At 46.3% G+C, this 18,287-nt stretch overlaps 1 protein-coding gene across 1 annotated transcript in view; it reads left to right on the plus strand.

Moving 5' to 3' along the window:
* GLG1 (golgi glycoprotein 1) overlaps nucleotides 1-18,287 on the plus strand; it is a 172,640-nt gene that overhangs the window by 135,416 nt on the left and 18,937 nt on the right. The window contains exons 13-22 of the mRNA XM_074968320.1: nucleotides 426-512; nucleotides 1,488-1,550; nucleotides 2,847-2,960; nucleotides 5,003-5,091; nucleotides 6,013-6,130; nucleotides 7,684-7,776; nucleotides 11,548-11,685; nucleotides 13,560-13,683; nucleotides 14,077-14,219; nucleotides 14,526-14,627. Coding sequence (XP_074824421.1) covers nucleotides 426-512; nucleotides 1,488-1,550; nucleotides 2,847-2,960; nucleotides 5,003-5,091; nucleotides 6,013-6,130; nucleotides 7,684-7,776; nucleotides 11,548-11,685; nucleotides 13,560-13,683; nucleotides 14,077-14,219; nucleotides 14,526-14,627 — 1,071 coding nt within the window. The remainder of the gene's footprint in view (nucleotides 1-425; nucleotides 513-1,487; nucleotides 1,551-2,846; nucleotides 2,961-5,002; nucleotides 5,092-6,012; nucleotides 6,131-7,683; nucleotides 7,777-11,547; nucleotides 11,686-13,559; nucleotides 13,684-14,076; nucleotides 14,220-14,525; nucleotides 14,628-18,287) is intronic.

Genomic DNA, 18,287 nt, shown 5'->3' on the forward strand with positions numbered 1-18,287 from the left:
TCTGTAAAGCGTCAAGACCAGCATCCCCAGCACTTATGAATTTACTAAGGAAATGAGCAGGGAAGCCACTGGATGGTTAGTGCAAGCACCAAAAGAGCAAGAAACATGAAACATTAAAGATTTTGCATGTTCATTTTAGTATAATCTAATCCACCAGTCCTGCAAGACTGGTCTCCAAGCTACTCTATAGCTGAGGCCCTTCATCTAGCATAACACCTTGTTGCTCTTGCAATCTTGAGTTGATCTGAACAACTGGAACTTTTCCGAAGCAGTGTTTAGTTCTCAGAAAGCAGGCAGAGGTAGGGTACAGTGAACATTAGGGATCCTTTACTTGCTAAGATGTTGTATGTATCATAATTTCTCTGGCACAGGGCTCTGAATTTTCAGTATCTTGTCACATATTAAGATGACTTGTCTCTCTGTAGGAACTTGAATGCCTCCAGGACCATCTTGATGACTTAGTGGTTGATTGCAGAGACATAGTTGGAAACCTTACTGAGTTGGAGTCTGAGGTAAGCAGTTTGCAGCCTGGCACAAAGGGAAGAGTCTGTAACAAAGCATGTCCAGCTGCCCTCATACCAATCCTGGAAATATATATATAGCATTTCTGTGGTGAGTTCCTGATATGTCATCAACCCACCACAGAAATGCAACCATCTTTGAGGTGAAGCAAGTCATCCCGTGTCAGTACTGCACAAGTTTTTGTAGGGAAATGAAATAACAGCTGGGATTTGAGATGCGCTCAGTGCAAGCACCACAATGAATGTGACCAGGGTACTGGGGCTAACACCTGTACTCTTGCAGAAAGGAACACGAGCTGTAATGACCAAAATACGCTCAGGAGCTCAGATTTTGGCCTTCTCTGAAAGCAGTTCCAGCAGCACACAGCGCCCACTTAGTGTTTTGCTGGAGGCAATGTTAGGCAGTGAATGGTGGGAAAAGCATCATCCATGGAGTCGACCGCACCACTTCTTGCAGCAGCCCACGTTTTCATTGAGTGCCTTTCCATCTAATCATTGGCTCTGCTTTACATCCGAGACGCTCTCTGCTCTAGGGGCTGTTTCCTTTCCACGCTTCGAATGCATTTTGCTGAAAATGGCCACTAATCTCCAGGTGTCTAGGTTGCTGTGTGGCACCTATCACTGTAGTGTCTCTGGAATGAGTTCCTCCTAGCGAGACTGAGCTGGCTGAATTATCTGAGTGGTAAGGGCTTCTCCAGCTCTGTGGAGAGCTGTTCTGCTCCAAGCCCACAACCTGGAAGGCTCTCCCAGCATTCACCCACACTTGGCTGGAGCACGCAGCGTGACCACCAGTGCCAAAGGGTGAAGCTGTCTGGATTTCATCTGAACAAAATACCATAAACTCAGGGGACAGCTTGACTTGGAGCATAATTTTCAGAACCTTTAATGCATGAACAGAGCCTTCCCCTTATGGCTGTTTGCTGTGCAGTTGTTATGGGAGCTGAATGTTGCATGTCTCTTCTGCAGGATATTCAGATTGAAGCCTTGCTGATGAGAGCGTGTGAGCCCATCATTCAGACGTTCTGTCATGTAAGTTCTTCATGATAGTCTGGGACCCCTAGGGAAATGAGAGGATGTTGGAAAGGTTAGAATTTTCATTGTTCAAGCATAATTGGAAGTACCAGACCCAGGCATCAGAGTGAATGCTAATGTAAATGGATGCAATTAGTGATGTATGTATGCCGCATGTTTGTTTTGCCTAAGGATAAAAGCTAAGAGAACACCCAAGCCCTGTATGTGATGCCAGAACTGCAGCTTGGGTTATATTGCCTTATAACAGGGGTAGGCAACTGATGGCCTGTGTGCCGAAGGCGGCCCGCGAGCTGATTTTCAGTGGCACTCACACTGCCCGGGACCTGGCCACCAGTCTGGGGGCTCTGCATTTTAATTTAATTTTAAATGAAGCTTCTTAAACATTTTAAAAACCTTATTTACATACAACAATAGTTTAGTTATATATTATAGACTTATAGAAAGGGATCTTCTAAAAACATTAAAATGTATTACTGGCACGCGAAACCTTAAATTAAAGTGAATTAATGAAGACTCGGCACACCACTTCTGAAAGGTTGCCGACCCCTGCCTTACAATAATTTAATGATCTAGGACTAGGTAACTGTTTTCAGCCCATGTGTGTGTACAGGGGTGTCATAAATACACACATCTGAACCCTAGTCAGATTGTTCACAGAACTAAAAAAAACAGGTTAGACAGATGAATTATATATCGAATAGCCAGCTGAATCCCAAGGCTCTTAATTCCATCCAGGGCTTCTGCTATTATCATAAGCCCTGTCACAGGAGCTAGGACCTCTAGATGAAATTGCCCTGTAATTCAAATATTACTGTTTTATATTGGGTCAGAACCCCAGTTCCACAATAGCAGACTCCCCAGTGGCTCTGCTCCCTTCCTGACACTCTTGCTGCCTCTCATCTTTACTGCATCACTCTGTGGTATTGATTAGTCACACTTTATGATAAGCAGGTAGCTGCACATCTGTTAGTTACAAAGTTCTTACCATGGGTGTTGGCTGGGGGGGGGGGGGGGAGGGAGGGGGTGTTCATGCTGCTTTGAGAGCATTCCACTCTGAGATGTGTGACTAAGTATCTACAGAAGGATTAATGTTAATTAATCCACACAGGGTCACATAATGAGCTCAAGTTCAAAGTAGAGAAGAGCTGTTAATTTCACTGCATTGAATTCTTATCAGTGGTCATTTGATTGCCTGGTTGATTTATAAAAAGCATGGTGGAATGGGAATGTTTTCAAGAGGGTAACCCATTTCTGAAGTGGGGGTAACAGCCTGTCCCTGCTTCCTTCCTTCAGGAGATGGCAGATAACCAGATAGACTCTGGGGACTTGATGGAATGTTTGATTCAGAACAAGCACCAGAAAGAGATGAATGAGAAGTGCGCCATTGGAGTCACTCACTTCCAGCTGGTGAGCAATTACCTGCCTCCCCACACCGTATACCTTGTAACATCTCACTTTGTCCAGGGAGAGGTGGGTGGGAGACTTCTGATCATGCCCCTCTTCATGATCCAAGACCCAGTCCAGCTGTTGTGAATTCACTTCATAAATCTGATCCCTTATTTCATGTCACTATTTGTACATCTAGTCATAAACTTTCGAATGTTAGTTCTAATTCCACTGATTCCCCTTCCCTGTCTCTCTTTTGAGGCAGGGCCCGGTGTATTCTGTAGCACAGTAGGAACAAATTCTATGGCAATATTAATTCATTGTGTCTCTATGAAATACCCAGCATTCCCATCCCTCCCACACCTATCCCCACACAACTGTGGCTCTTGGTTGAAAACACGGATTGATAATTCAGCAATGATTACTTTCAGCAGTGATTATTTGATGGATTTTTTCACTCTGTTCTCCAGACGGTTCAGCTCCGTGGGCTTCAGCAGTTACAATGTTGTTTGAGCAGCCCGATTGAGAATGTCTTTGTCCTGCTCTGTGCATGGCAGGGAAGTGGGGAGCTTGTAGTCAGCTTCTATGGTGATTCTTTTCAGCTCCCTAGGCTTTGGGTGCTACTCTGCATTTAAAAAAAAATAAATTGGGGGATTGGTCCTGCTTTGAGCAGGGGGTTGGACTAGATGAGGGACCTCCTGAGGTCCCTTCCAACCCTGAGATTCTATGTGGGGGAGGGATAGCTCAGTGGTTTGAGCATTGGCCTGCTAAACCCAGAGTTGAGAGTTCAATCCTTGAGGGGGCCATTTGGGATCTGGGGCGAAAATTGGGGATTGGTCCTGCTTTGAGCAGGGGTTGGACTAGATGACCTCCTGAGGTCCCTTCCAACCTTGATATTTTATGATTCTGTTCTCTCAGCAGCCTAGCTGCCCAATTTGCACATCTGGCTCCCTGGCTACAGTTCTCTGTCTGTAGCAAAAATAATTCTGTGGTATCCAGAGTCCATGGGGTGCCCCAGGTGAGAGAACTAGGGCAGCTCACACCTCTGAGCTGTTGTTTCAGGCTCTTTGCAGTGGCTTGCACTTCGTACATGTTGGAGGTGACCTTCCCAACTGTCAGGGCTAGAAACTTACCTTTTAAACAATGAAAGTTGAGATACTGGAGCTAAATTCTGGGTGAATTCTGCAATCGTGGAATACTTGGGTCCCTGATACCTCTTGGGCATTCGTGGTGGTTAAAAGTCAGCTCTCCAGTTTCCTTGCCACCTTCTTAACCCTCCATCAGTGCAATTCTGATGTTTATGGATCATGATCAGTATGTCGCTGGTGATGAGTAAGGCTACAATGTAGTCACGGAATCTGTGACTTCCAGCAACCTCTGTGACTTCAGCCTGCGGTGGTTGGGAGCTTCAGGCTCCCGCGCTGCCTATCGGGGCCTGGAGGGGGCGGGGACCCCTTATTGCTCCTGGCCACGGCAGGCCCCTGGAACTGTGGGCAGCAGGGGTACCCCGCAGCCTCCGTGCAGTTGCTCTGCTTCAGGCGGTGTGGGGACCCACTGATCCCCATTTTATCAGGAATATTTTTAGTAAAAGAAAAATTCATGGAAGCTGTGACCTGTCTGTGACTTTCGTGAATTTTTCTTTTTTGCCCATGACCTAGCCATGACTTTTACTAAAAATATCCCTGACAAAACCTTAGCCTTAGTGATGAATAGTCAGCAGGGGCAGCTGCCCCAGGAAAGCTTGAGGCTGCCGCAGATTTTGTTAGGCGAATTATGAGGTGCTCTTCCAAACCTGTCACTCCTTGAGACTCCTTCTGTAGTAAGGATGCCTTGAGATTGTGGTTCACGTTGTTTGAGGTGTGGGGGTAAGGGTAAAGAGGAGAAATTGGCCAGAGGGGGCCCATGCTTCTGGTCAGTGGAATTGCATCAGGTACACAATGTATTGACCCTGTCTTAATAGAGCGTGGCAATTCAGGTGGTATGGAATATGCTGTTTTAAGCAAGCCTAGTGTCTCAACTTATTTTGATATACTCCTTTTATTGTCTGCTTCTTGTTTTCTTAGGTTCAAATGAAGGATTTCAGGTTCTCATACAAATTTAAAATGGCTTGCAAGGAGGATGTGCTGAAACTTTGCCCCAACATCAAAAAAAAGTACGTAGCAGCTGAGTGACTAGAAACACATAATGAAGTCCTCTAACAACATTCCTTTGCCTCTGTTGCCAGAAGTGTTAGCCTGTCCCAGTGAAAATCGCTGTTCCGGTTCCGCTTTGCTCGACTGCATGCGGCGAACGTTTACGATGGAGGAGCTTCCTCTTTAGGAAAATACTACTTCCGCCTTAGTTGCAAATTTCTAATCTTGCTGTTCTGTTCAATGGCCTTAAGACTAGGCAGACACCCCAGACTTTTAAAGCACTTCCATTGTCTTATGCTACTCCTGAGAGGTAGGAGACTCTGTTGATTAGCTGACGAAGGGAGAAGCTCCACAAATTTCCAGCAGGCTTGTTCTCTTCAGAAGAGAAAAGTTTTAATGGTCTAATATGATCTACGAACAATTGATGATAAAAATGTGAATTGGAACACAAGCTCAAGCTTACTCTTGCCTTATGCGACGTATTGTAGCTGGCGTAGTCACTCTTCCTCTAGCACGCATATGCTTACTTTGAGAACCATACCCGTGACATTGAGAGTGGGTTTTTCAAAAGCAGCTACATGATTGAAGCACAAGTCCCAGGCTTTCAGTGGGATTTTACACAAGTCCCCCTGTGCTTGCATTTATAGTGTCCTGTACAGAACCAAGCTGCTGAGTCTGGATTCGGGATTAGAAATCCTCAAACTGGCTGTTTTAATCTGCAGTCCAGTTACTCTCTCATCCGATCGTGCCTGGGCTAGTTCTGCCTTCTGATCAAATGCACAGGCACTGTGTGCTGACATGGCATTCCTGAGTGTCCTAGGCTACAAAGTTACTTTGCTTCTTGGTGACATGGTGTTCAAACGCTAGCCTTTGGCCTGGTGTACAAGGCCAAGAAATGAGTTGGCATGTGTATAAATAGGGACCCGTTTCCTTTTCTGCAGGGTGGATGTGGTGATCTGTCTAAGCACTACGGTGCGCAATGACACACTGCAGGATGCCAGGGAGCAGAGGGTGTCTCTGAAGTGCCGCAAACAGCTGCGCGTCGAGGAGCTAGAGATGGTAAGTATGCATGGGGCTCTTGAGCATCTATTTTCCAACATTAGTTTCCTCTCTTGCATACTTTGGAAAATGAATTAAGCTCATGAGATACAGCTAACCCACTTTCTACTTGGAGAGCTGAAAGGGACAACTTTTAAAGCAACACATCAAACCCAGTTGCCTTTCAGACTCACAGTGATGACTTAGTGTTCTGATGCCGGCTGCCTGAACCTAGCTCTTAATACACAACCACTGACTCCCTCTAGCCCCCATGAGGAAAGTGTGAGCTGTATTTTACACATGAGGAAGTTGAGGCACAGAGATGAAGTTACTTGTCCAAGACCACCCATTGAATCAGTGGCTGAGCAAGGATTAAAACCTCTCTAGAGCAGGCTACCTCCTCCTTCTCTGGCATTGGTAGTATTTACATTAATAGAGCCACAAGATTTTTCCCCCTACATTATTTTGTGTAAATGGTGAAGCTCTGTCTGACCATCCTCAGAGGCAGCACGCTCAGTCTGTTGGTCGGGGGGAGTGAATGCCTTGCATCACTGAGCAGCACCTTCAGTTAATGAGCACACTAGGATGTGTTCCCATCAGTGTTCTGACCTTTAATCTTCAATCAGAAGGATGTTGGCTGTCTTGGACCCTGGTGTGGAGGGAAAGGGAGGAATCTTCACTGGTGTAGAGGAACCCTGCATTTAGAGGGAGAAAGGAAACCCCACTCATTATTAGTATTCTATGTGACCTCAGTTTAAATGCAAAACAGTTGCTTTAGTAAAGCAGTGTAAAATAGAATTTCACTCCTAGGTTGTGTCTACACTGCCACTTTCAGTGCTAAACCTTCATTCGTTCAGGGCTGTGAACAAACACGCCCCCCCCCCCCCCCCCGAGGGAGAAAAGTTTTGGCGCTGAAAAGCACCAGTATAGACAGCGCTTTATTGCCGGAAGCAATAAAGCTACTCCCCCCCTTGTTCGGGGTAGTTACTTTTTATTGCCAGGAGAGCTCTCCCCCGGCAATAAAGCGTGACTATGCTGCGCACGTCACAGCGTTGCCATGGCCGTGCTGTCACGTGGGCAGGTGTAGACATACCCTAAAACCCACAGCCAGCTGTAAGATGTGACCGTATCTTGATCTGCTGCATGGATTTGCAAAACTGATTATTCACTGGCTTTCACCACTTGCCCTGACCAGGATCATTCAGACATACAATCAGGTAAGTGTGGAAAATGAAGCTGGTGAATATACATAAGTGACAGGCGTCTGTGAGTGGAACAAGGGAGCCAGATATTGTCAGTCCTGCAAGGAAAGGTAGCCAGTGAAAAGTACCCAGAGTGGGATATGCATTCAAGATAGTATCTAGACATGTGACAACTCAGTGACTTTTTCAGCACTGATCATTCTTACCCACTAGATCATTAACTTCTAAGCACTGAAGACTTCTCTTTTGTGATACTCCAGTGCCTCCTTTGTTTGCTGTTGTGAATATGCTGTAGTTCCTGGATAAAACACAAATTGACTTTCTGATTGAGTTAGCTAACTGCTTGTTTTCCTGGGTCTACTTATCTTACAGACTGAGGATATTCGACTTGAACCAGAGCTGTATGAAGCTTGTAAGAGTGACATCAAGAACAATTGCCCGAATGTGCCCTATGGCAATGCACAGGTGATGGGCTTCTTAACTATTTACAGGTTTCAGAGTAGCAGCCATGTTAGTCTGTATCCGCAAAAAGAAAAGGAGTACTTGTGGCACCTTAAAACTAGCAAAGTTATTTGAGCATAAGCTTTCGTGAGCTACACCTCACTTCATTGGATGCATACTGTGGAAAATATAGTGGGAAGATGTTGTATACTGTGACAGGGTCGGGCCAGATGACTATAGGAGAGTAATAGAAGGCAGATACATTAGCCCCAGGCTAAGTAGGTCCCTTTTCCCTGGGTAAGGTAACAGGGAAGGTTCCAGAACAATCAGGAACCTTTTGGAGACCATTAAGACAGGCTGATTAGAACACCTGCAGCCAATCAAGAAGCTGCTAGAATCAATTAAGGCAGGCTAATCAGGGCACCTGGGTTTTAAAAAGGAGCTCACTTCAGTTTGTGGTGTGCGTGTGAGGAGCTGGGAGCAAGAGGCACTAGGAGCTGAGAGTGAGAACGCGGACTGAGGAATACAAGCATTATCAGACACCAGGAGGAAGTTCCTATGGTGAGGATAAAGAAGGTGTTGGGAGGAGGCCATGGGGAAGTAGCCCATGGAGTTGTAGCTGTCGCACAGCTGTTCCAGGAGGCACTCTAGACAGCTGCATTGCACAGGGCCCTGGGCTGGAACCCAGATTCCCCCCAAATCCTCCCAACTCCTGGTCAGACACAGGAGGAGTCGACCTGGACTGTGGGTTCAGAAAAACGGCCAAGCTGAGGGCTGCCGTGAAGCTCCAAGGCGAGCAAATCTGCCAATAGGCTCAAGACCCACCAAGGTAGAGCAGGAACTTTGTCACAATACACAGAGAACATGAAACAATGGGTGTTACCATACACATTGTAACGAGAGTGATCAGGTAAGGTGAGCTATTATCAGCGGGGGGGACCCTTTTATAGTGATAATCAAGATGGGCCATTTCCAGCAGTTGACAAGAACATGTGAGGAACAGTGATGGGGGGGGGGGGGAATAAACAAGGGGAAATAGTTTTACTTTGTGTAATGACACATCCACTCCCAGTCTCTATTCAAGCCTAAGTTAATGGTGTCCGGTTTGCAAATTAATGCCAATTCAGCAGTCTCTCATTGGAGTATGTTTTTGAAGTTTTCTTGTTGTAATATTGCCACTTTTAGGTCTGTAATCGAGTGATCAGAAAGATTGAAGTGTTCTCCGACTGGTTTTTGAATGTTATAATTCTTGACATCTGATTTGTGTCCATTTATTCTTTTACATAGAGACTGTCCAGTTTGGCCAATGTACATGGCAGAGGGGCATTGCTGGCACATGATGGCATATATCACATTGGTAGATGTGCAGGTGAACGAGCTTCTGATAGTGTGGCTAATGTGATTAGGTCCTATGATGGTGTCCCCTGAATAGATATGTGGACACAGTTGGCAACGGGCTTTTTTGCAAGGATAGGTTCCTGGGTTAGTGGTTGTGTTGTGTGGTTACTGGTGAGTATTTGCTTCAGGTTGGGGGGCTGTCTGTAAGCAAGGAATGGCCTGTCTCCCACGATCTGTGAGAGTGATGGGTCGTCCTTCAGGATAGGTTGTAGATCCTTGATGATGCGTTGGAGAGGTTTTAGTTGGGGGCTGAAGGTGATGGCTAGTGGCATTCTGTTATTTTCTTTATTGGGCTGTCCTGTAGTAGGTGACTTCTGGGTACTCTTCTGGCTCTGTCAATCTGTTTCTTCACTTCAGCAGGTCGGTATTGTAGTTGTAAGAACCCTTGATAGAGATCTTAGAATCATAGATCTTAGAATCATAGAGATCTTGTAGGTGTTTGTCTCTGTCTGAGGGGTTGGAGCAAATGCGGTTGTATCGTAGAGCTTGGCTGTAGACAATGGATCGAGTGGTGTGGTCTGGGTGAAAGCTGGAGTCACGTAGGTAGGCATAGTGGTCAGTAGGTTTCCAGTATAGGGTGGTGGTTATGTGACCATTGCTTATTAGCACTGTAGTATCCAGGAAGTGGATCTTTTGTGTGGACTGATCCAGGCTGAGGTTGATGGTGGGATGGAAATTGTTGAAATCCATGGTGGAATTCCTCAAGGGCTTCTTTTCCATGGGTCCAGATGAAGATGATGTCATCAATGTAGCGCAAGTAGAGGTGGGGCGTTAGGGGACGAGAGCTGAGGAAGCGTTGTTCTAAGTCAGCCATAAAAATGTGGGCATACTGTGGGGCCATGTGGATAGCCATAGCAGTGCCTCTGATTTGAAGGTATACATTGTCCCCAAATGTGAAATAGTTGTGGGTGAGGACAAAGTCACAATGTTCAGCCACCAGATTTGCTGTGACATTATCGGGGATACTGTTCCTGACGGCTTGTAGTCCATCTTTGTGTGGAATGTTGGTGTAGAGGGCTTCCACATCCGTAGTGGCTAGGATGGTGTTTTCAGGAAGATCACTGATGGATTGTAGTTTCCTCTGGAAGTCAGTGGTGTCTCGAAGATAGCTGGGAGTGCTGGTAGCGTAGGGCCTGAGGAGGGAGTCTTCATAGCCAAACAATCCTGCTGTCAGGGTGCCAACGCATCATCAAGGATCTACAACCTATCCTGAAGGACGACCCCGCACTATCAGAGGTTCGTTCACCTGCACATCTATCAATGTGATATATGCCATCGTGCCAGCAATGCCCCTCTGCCATGGACATTGGCCAAACTGGACAGTCTCTACGTAAAAGAATAAATGGACACAAATCAGACGTCGAGAATTATAATATTCAAAAACCAGTCGGAGAACACTTCAGTCTCTCTGGTCACTCGATTACAGACCTAAAAGTGGCAATTCAACAAGAAAACCTTCAAAAACAGACTCCAACAAGAGACTGCTGAATTGGAATTAATTTGCAAACTGGACTCCATTAACTTAGGCTTGAATAAAGACTGGGAGTGGATGTGTCATTACACAAAGTAAAACTATTTCCCCATGTTTATTTTCCCCCCCTACTGTTCCTCACACGTTCTTGTCAACTGCTGGAAATAACCCATCTTGATTATCACTACAAAAGGTCACACCAACCCCCCCCCACCCCACCCCGCGCTCTCCTGCTGGGAATAGCTCACCTTACCTGATCGCTCTTCGTTACAGTGTGTATGGTAACACCCATTGTTTCATGTTCTCTGTGTATATAAAATCTCCCCAATGTATTTTCTACTGCATGCATCTGATGAAGTGAACTGTAGCTAACGAACGCTTATGCTCAAATAAATTTTTTTAGTCTCTAAGGTGCCACAAGTCCTCCTTTTCTTTTAACTATTTACATGTCAGTTTTCACTGCACACAGCCTGTTTTTGAAAAACATCCTTGTCTCACTAACACACAGCATTAGACTTGCATTTTGGAGTATTTTCCAACTTTTGTGAGGATTAGAGCATTTCAGTGTCCAGCTTTTTCTGCCTAACATCAGAGCACAATGTGACAGTTGGTTTATCCCTTTGTACCGTGGCAAAGTGAGGGATTTTGTAAATCTAGTTGACTAGGAAGGTGTCATGACCATCTGACTAAAACTAACAAGTGGCTAGCTGAATACAATCTGGTTTACAGTACAACATTAATGATTTTTTTGTGTGTGTGTGTGTGGGGGGGGGATTCCAGCCTCTGATGCCTAGGATTTAACAAGTACAGATACTTGAAAATGAGCCCACAGGGGAACACCAAAAGTATTTCTTGACCAAGTATGAGGGGAGGATTTTTACAAGCAGTGTGCCTTTCTCAACTGTTGTCACACTGTCTTGCTGCAGATTATTGAGTGTTTGAAGGAAAACAAGAAGCGTCTGAGCAACCGGTGTCACCAGAAAGTGTTTAAACTGCAGGAGAATGAGATGATGGATCCAGAACTAGACTACACACTCATGAGGGTCTGCAAGCAAATGATCAAGGTAACAGTAGCAGGCTGACTGGTGAGAGGATGGATTTGAGACCACAAGGAACGTTAACTCACCTAGAACTCTCAAGATATTGATGCTTGACACAAGGTGGGGGGGAAAGGGTTGGTTTTATTTAAAATAAAATAAAACCCAAGTTCCACATTCTCTACAACGACTTATTTCCAAAATGGCTGCTTCGGACCGTGCTGCTTTTTTTTTACACAACATAACTGGGTCTTTTTTTACTTATCACCTTGAATCAGCATGAGTGTTCTTTCAGGGATCTCCTCTTTCAAATGCACTCCCTGCCTCCAAATGCCAGGCTGGGGTACAAGCAAATCTTTTGCCTGGAGTATCAGCTGGTGTTGGAGGAGAAGGGGGGTTGATGTGCTGGAGTTTTTGATAGAACTTGGATCTCATCTGTCCTGCTTCTGCACTGGATCCGTTTCTGTCAAAGGACAAGAAGTTGTCAAGAACACAGATTGATGTAACTCTTTCAGTTCACTGCTAATACAGACTTTTATCAAGTGACAGATTAGGTAAAATCATATAGCTGCTCTGGCCGCATGCAAAATTAAACCAACCTCAAGATCAGAATGCTGACACCTTGTAGTCAGGAGACAACATTAAACACTAATAAACACTTTGCTGGATAGCTGGAGGAGCCCCAGGGCACTGAGTTAACATGGAGAGTTTAAAAAAAAAAAAAAGTAACCTGGATCCATTTATGGCTGAGGCTCAATGTCTGACTGTTGAGCTGGTAATGGACCCAGGCTTTTAAAAAAAATCTGTAGCATAATCAAGGCTAGCGGAAGGTTACCACACCACAGAAGCTCCTAGAACTAGAGACCCTCCCAGTAAGAGCAGGATCCAGCAGAGCAGTGATTAGTCTGCAGAGTGTTTGTCAATCCATTGATCTAGATGGATGATTTTATTATCACTGTGCACTACATGCAGCTCTCCAGTGCTCCATAAGTTGCACTGAGCACTGCCTTAGTGTTCTGGTGTCCTGCACCACACCTGTGGCACAGGGCAGTGACTTGTAGGTACGATCACCAGCTTCTGTTTATTCCTGTTTCTGGAGCAAATAGGGAGAAAGGAAAAAGATGTGTATGAGACCCAAACAAACATAATAGAAGTTTTGCACCAAAATGTGGAATGAGAATACTGTGAATGGGGAAGTAAAGGGGCATCTGGCTTTGCTTGGTGGTAGTGACATAGAGCAGCAAGCTGCAGCCTGGGACCTTGGAGGAGGGATAGCTCAGTAGTTTGAGCATTGGCCTGCTAAACCCAGGGTTGTGAGTTCAATCCTTGAGGGAGCCATTTAGGGATCTGGGGCAAAAATAAGGGACGGTACTTGGTCCTGCTGTGGAGGCAGGGGACTGGACTCGATGACCTTTCAAGGTCCCTTCTAGCTCTATGAGATAGGTATGTCTCCATACTTTTTAGGTTGGATATTAGGAAAAACTTTTTCACTAGGAGGGTGGTGAAGCACTGGAATGCGTTACCTAGGGAGGTGGTGGAATCTCCTTTCTTAGATATTTTTAAGGTCAGGCTTGACAAAGCCCTGGCTGGGATGATTTAGTCGGGGATCGGTCCTGCTTTGAGCAGGGGGTTGGACTAGATGACCTCCTGAGGTCCCTTCCAACCCTGATATTCTATGATTCTCAGTTGCTAGGAGCTATTCAGACAGTGCTGCATAAAATGATGTTCCCCTACCTTCTCTCCCCTGCCAAAGCAGAGGGTGAGAGGAATTGCTGTTGGTGGTGGGTATTGGGAGGGAGAGTCAGTCATGGTCCCTCTTTGGCTTGGGCAGGCAGATATTTAGTCTCCCTTGTGAATGCTTGACGTTTCATATGCTATAAAACCTGGCTTTCCCTTTGCAGAGGTTTTGCTCTGAAGCAGATTCGAAGAACATGTTGCAGTGTCTGAAACAGAATAAGAACAGTGAGGTGATGGACCCTAAATGTAAACAAATGATCACCAAGCGACAGATCACACAGAACACAGGTACCATGGCCTCCACTTCACTTTTTTATCCAGGGGAAGGAGCTAGTTACCTGCCTGGGCTGAGAAGTGATCTGCACAGCCTTAACTGCAGACAGCTTCCCTTCATTTAATTCCCCTTCACCCAGAGTCTAAGAACAGTTTCTCCACCCTAGTTACTGAGTGTCATGTGATTATTGGCTTCACTTACTCCCCAGGCTTGTTACTATGTGGTCAATTTCTTCAAAGTAAGAAGTGACAATTTAGCTCTTTTAAACTGCTGGAAGACAGTGTCACCCAGAAGGAATTCCTCCTACAGATTCTCTTTGGAGCTCTGTCACCTTGTTGACACATCTTTTTTTCCAGTAGTGTGTAAATTCTAATGCAGTTCCTTTCCATCTTTCCTCTCTTGGTTAGATTACCGCCTGAATCCAGTGCTCAGAAAGGCCTGCAAACAAGACATCCCCAAATTTTGCCAAAATATTCTGAGTACAGCTAAGGATGATGCAGAGTTGGAGGGGCAGGTTGTCTCCTGCCTCAAGTTGAAATATGCAGACCAGGTGAGTGAGGAAGGTCAATGTGTAAATATGATCCGCATAGAAACATGTGCAGCAACTCTGATTAACCCTCCATCCTCGTAAATTAGACTCACGTGCAGTGTGTATGTACGTAATCTTGGGCTACCTACGGATAAGAGTCCAAGTGCTTTGCACTCACAATTTAACCTTCATTACCTCTTAGCCTTCACTATAGAATAAACGTATTAAATGCATTTAACCCTGTTATTAAAGGTGCCAAGACATCTGACTTGCAAAAATCAAGCTCAGTATTTGGTTGGCTAATTGCTATCTTTCTCCTCTCGATAGCGTCTTTCTCCAGACTGCGAGGATCAGATCCGAGTAATAATCCAGGAATCTGCTCTTGATTACCGGCTAGATCCCCAGCTGCAGATGCACTGTTCTGATGAGGTAGGAGATGTGACCACTGTGCCCCTTAGTTCAGTTGAAAGCTCTCCTCAGCAGCTTCACACTCAGTCTCACCCCTTTCTAACAAAATGAACCCTTTTGACAAGGCAGCTTAACTACTCAGAGCTAGTTCCAGGCTCTCTGTCTGCAACTTGTGCCTAGAACAAAAGATTTGTATTCTTCTGCACAATCAGTATTTCTAAGTCAAGCTTTGCCTCTGGCATGCATATTGACACTGATATACTCTAGAAGTACAAATCATCATCATCACTTGTGCAAAGCAGACAAGTTAATGTATCCTTTTGAGTTTCCCATCAATTGTGAGTGAACCATAGTAGCTGAAATCTGCTTTGTAGTTTCCATGTCAGTTTAAGCAATGACTCATGAATGACATGTTTCATGCGAGAGCTGTGTTTGTGCCATTTTTCTTCCCCGGCTCACGCCTCTTTGACATGGGCATCTCACAGCAGCAGTAGTAGGCATTGGGGTCAGTCGTTTTGAACAGGCTGGCTGAGGAGCCCTTGCGCCATTGGAGAGAAATAGGAATGTCTCTAAACCTGGGAGGTGGCACTGCTGGCAAGGTGGAGGGAGAGGAGGAGAGACGGGAACTGTGAGTGAGTTAGTCCTTAGATGTCTTAAAGGATGAATATACGGGTCCGTGGAGATTTTAGAGTTAAATTGTACAGCACCCGGTCGAAAAGGGACCCTGGTGGCTCCAGTCAGCACCGTCGACCGGGCCGTTAAAAGTCCAGTCAGAGGAGCTAAGGCAGGCTAGTCCCTACCTGTCATGGCTCCACACTGCACCCCAGAAGCGGCCAGCAGGTCCGGCTCCTACATGGGGGCGCCCACGGAACTCCGTGTGCTGCCCAAGCACCAGCTTCGAACTCCCGTTGGCCAGGAACCGCGGCCAATGGGAGTTGCGGGGGCAGTGCCTACGGGTGAGAGCAGTGTGCAGTACTGCCTTCCGCACCTCTGCCTTGGAGCCAGACCTGCTGGCCACTTCCGTGCAGCGCAGAGTCAGGACAGGCAAGAAGTCTGCCTTAACCCCACTGTGCCACTGACCGGGAGCCACCCAAGGTAAGCCTGCACCCCTGCCCCAGCCCTGAGCGCCCCCCACCCTGCACTCTAGAGCCTGCACTTCCAGACGGAGTCCTCACCTCCTCCCGCATCCCAGCCCAGAGCCACCTCCCACACCCTGAACCCCTCTGCCTCAACCCGCAGCCCCCTCCTGCACCCTGAACCCCTCATCCCCAGCCCCACCCCAGAGCCCTAACCCCCGTCTGTCCCCCAGCCCAGTGAATGTTAGTGAGGGTGGGGGAGAGTGAGCCACCAAGGGAGGGGGAATGCAGTGAGCAGGGGGCAGGGCCTCGGGGAAGGGGCGGGCTAGGGCATTCAGTTTTGTGCGATTAGGAAGTTGGCAACCCTAATAGCACAACATGTAGAGGTCATTCTTAATCCGTTCACTGACCTCCTCTTGCTGCATAGGACGTGTTGAGTACATTCCAAGCAGGCCACCTTTGTAACAACTCATAAGGTAAGCCTGCCTTAGTGAGCGAGATTAAAAGAATTATTGGAACTGCCAGGCTCTTTGAGACATAGTTACTAGAAGGGTATTTTCTCTCTGTAAAGAGTAAGCAAGTAAGCTGTGATTGCCACAGTTGTCTTCAAATGAAGACAATGTTTTTATAAGATTATGAGTTTTCCAAATTTGGGCCCACCTTGTGTTGAAAGTTTTGCGGTGCACATTCAGATTAGCTGTCATTCTTTCTCTCTATAGCCTCTTACTGTAGGAATAGTTTTTCTTGGATGATTGTCTCCTAGTGAGGCCCCTATGTGTAATCCACTTGAGATGTGCATCTGCCTGAGGCTGGATGATATTTTTTAGCAAGGTCCGGAGGTCCGTTCCTGTGTCCTACACCTTCCTGTGTTCCCTTCCAAGGAGATAAGGCAGCCCGCCCCGGCGCTTTTCAGTTCCGTTCTATCACCTGTGCTCTGAGACAGAACCCCTCTAATGTCCGCAGGTTACCTAGCATTTCCTTTTCTTAGCTGTAAATAGTTTTTCTTTACTAAGTTAGTTTTAGATAAGCTCTTTAAAGAACTTTGGGGTTCTCTCCCACCCCCTTTATACTATGCCCAGGGCCCCAGGTTTTAAGAAATGTGTGGTGTGTCTCTGGGCCTTCCCAGTCAGCAACAGCCGTAACACCTGCTTGTATTGCCTCGGGAAATTCCTATCCCCTCCAAGTGTAGCATCCCTGCACAAAGGAGGTTCTTAAGGTTTACTGTTGGCCTAGACCGGTACTAAGTGCTGTTCTCATTCAGCCCCTTGGGAGTGTCAAGGAGGTTCATGAAGGTATTATTGGTCATGGTGGCACATCTGTCGTCAGGGCAAGTCATTGTTCCCCTACTTGGATGGCTGGTTGTCCTCACGGAAATCATGCTAGGAACTTCAGATAGACTCTCAAGGAAGTGCTACACAGCAAAATGGAAGAGATTTTCCAGATGGTGCCAATGTCATCAGGTATCCCTGGAAAGTTCCCGGATCCCCCTTTTATTGGGCTGTTTCCCCTCCCTGAGGATATCAGGATTATCGCAAGCTCCTTAGTACAGTTGGCAGATCATAGAATATCAGGGTCGGAAGGGACCTCTGGAGGTCATCTAGTCCAACCCCCCTGCTCAAAGCAGGACCAATCCCCAATTTTTGCCCCGATCCCTAAATGGCCCCCTCAAGGATTGAACTCACAACCCTGGGTTTAGCAGGCCAATGCTCAAACCACTGAGCTATCCCTCCCCCCGATGATAGTGCCTGTCACCCCTGGATGTACAACTATACCATCTTTGCCCATCCGGTCCCAGTATGAGGTGTTTCTCTGGTGCTGAAACCATCCCCGGCGTGAGACCTCAGTTTAGTCCTATCTGAATCCCCAATTGAGCCTGTAGCCTCATGTTCTTCAGTCATTTTTCCATGCAAGTTGCCCTTGTTGCCATCACCATGGCAAGGAGTGGGAGAACTGGCAGCCCTTATGGCAGACTCTCTCCCTACACAGTTTTCCATAGGGTGCAGTCGCAAGGAGACTTTGGCCCTAATTTCATTCCCCTAAACTTTTTGTCTCCTTCACTGGAGAAATGAGAGGAAAAGCCGTCTCCTCGCAGAGACTTTCTAAATGGATTTTGGGCTGCATTCTGCTTTGCTATGAATTGATTGAAACTCATGCCAGGCAAGGGGTTAGGATACACTCAGCTAGGTCAGGTAACCTCTGTAGCTTCCCTGAAAGACCTCCGTCATCTTTAGATAAGTAGGGCAGCAACGTGGAGGCCCTCTTGTAAGTTTGCAAGATTATGCCCTGGTGCAGACTTCAACAATGGACGTTTCCTTTAGTAAAGGTGTCCTTCAATCAGTCGTATGGTAGGGGTCCTTGTACCCACCACCTCTGTGCGTATTGCTTGTGACTCACCTCGAGTGGAATACACAAAGGAATCATCACTTGAAGAAAAAGTTTACTTATCCTGTGCAGTAACTGGTTTCAGAGTAGCAGCCGTGTTAGTCTGTATTCGCAAAAAGAAAAGGAGTACTTGTGGCACCTTAGAGACTAGCAAATTTATTTGAGCATAAGCTTTCGTAAGCTACAGCTCACTTCATCGGATGCATGCAGCGGAAAATACAGT

The sequence above is a fragment of the Natator depressus genome, chromosome 12 (assembly GCF_965152275.1).
Source record: "Natator depressus isolate rNatDep1 chromosome 12, rNatDep2.hap1, whole genome shotgun sequence".
Classification (NCBI taxonomy): domain Eukaryota; kingdom Metazoa; phylum Chordata; order Testudines; family Cheloniidae; genus Natator; species Natator depressus.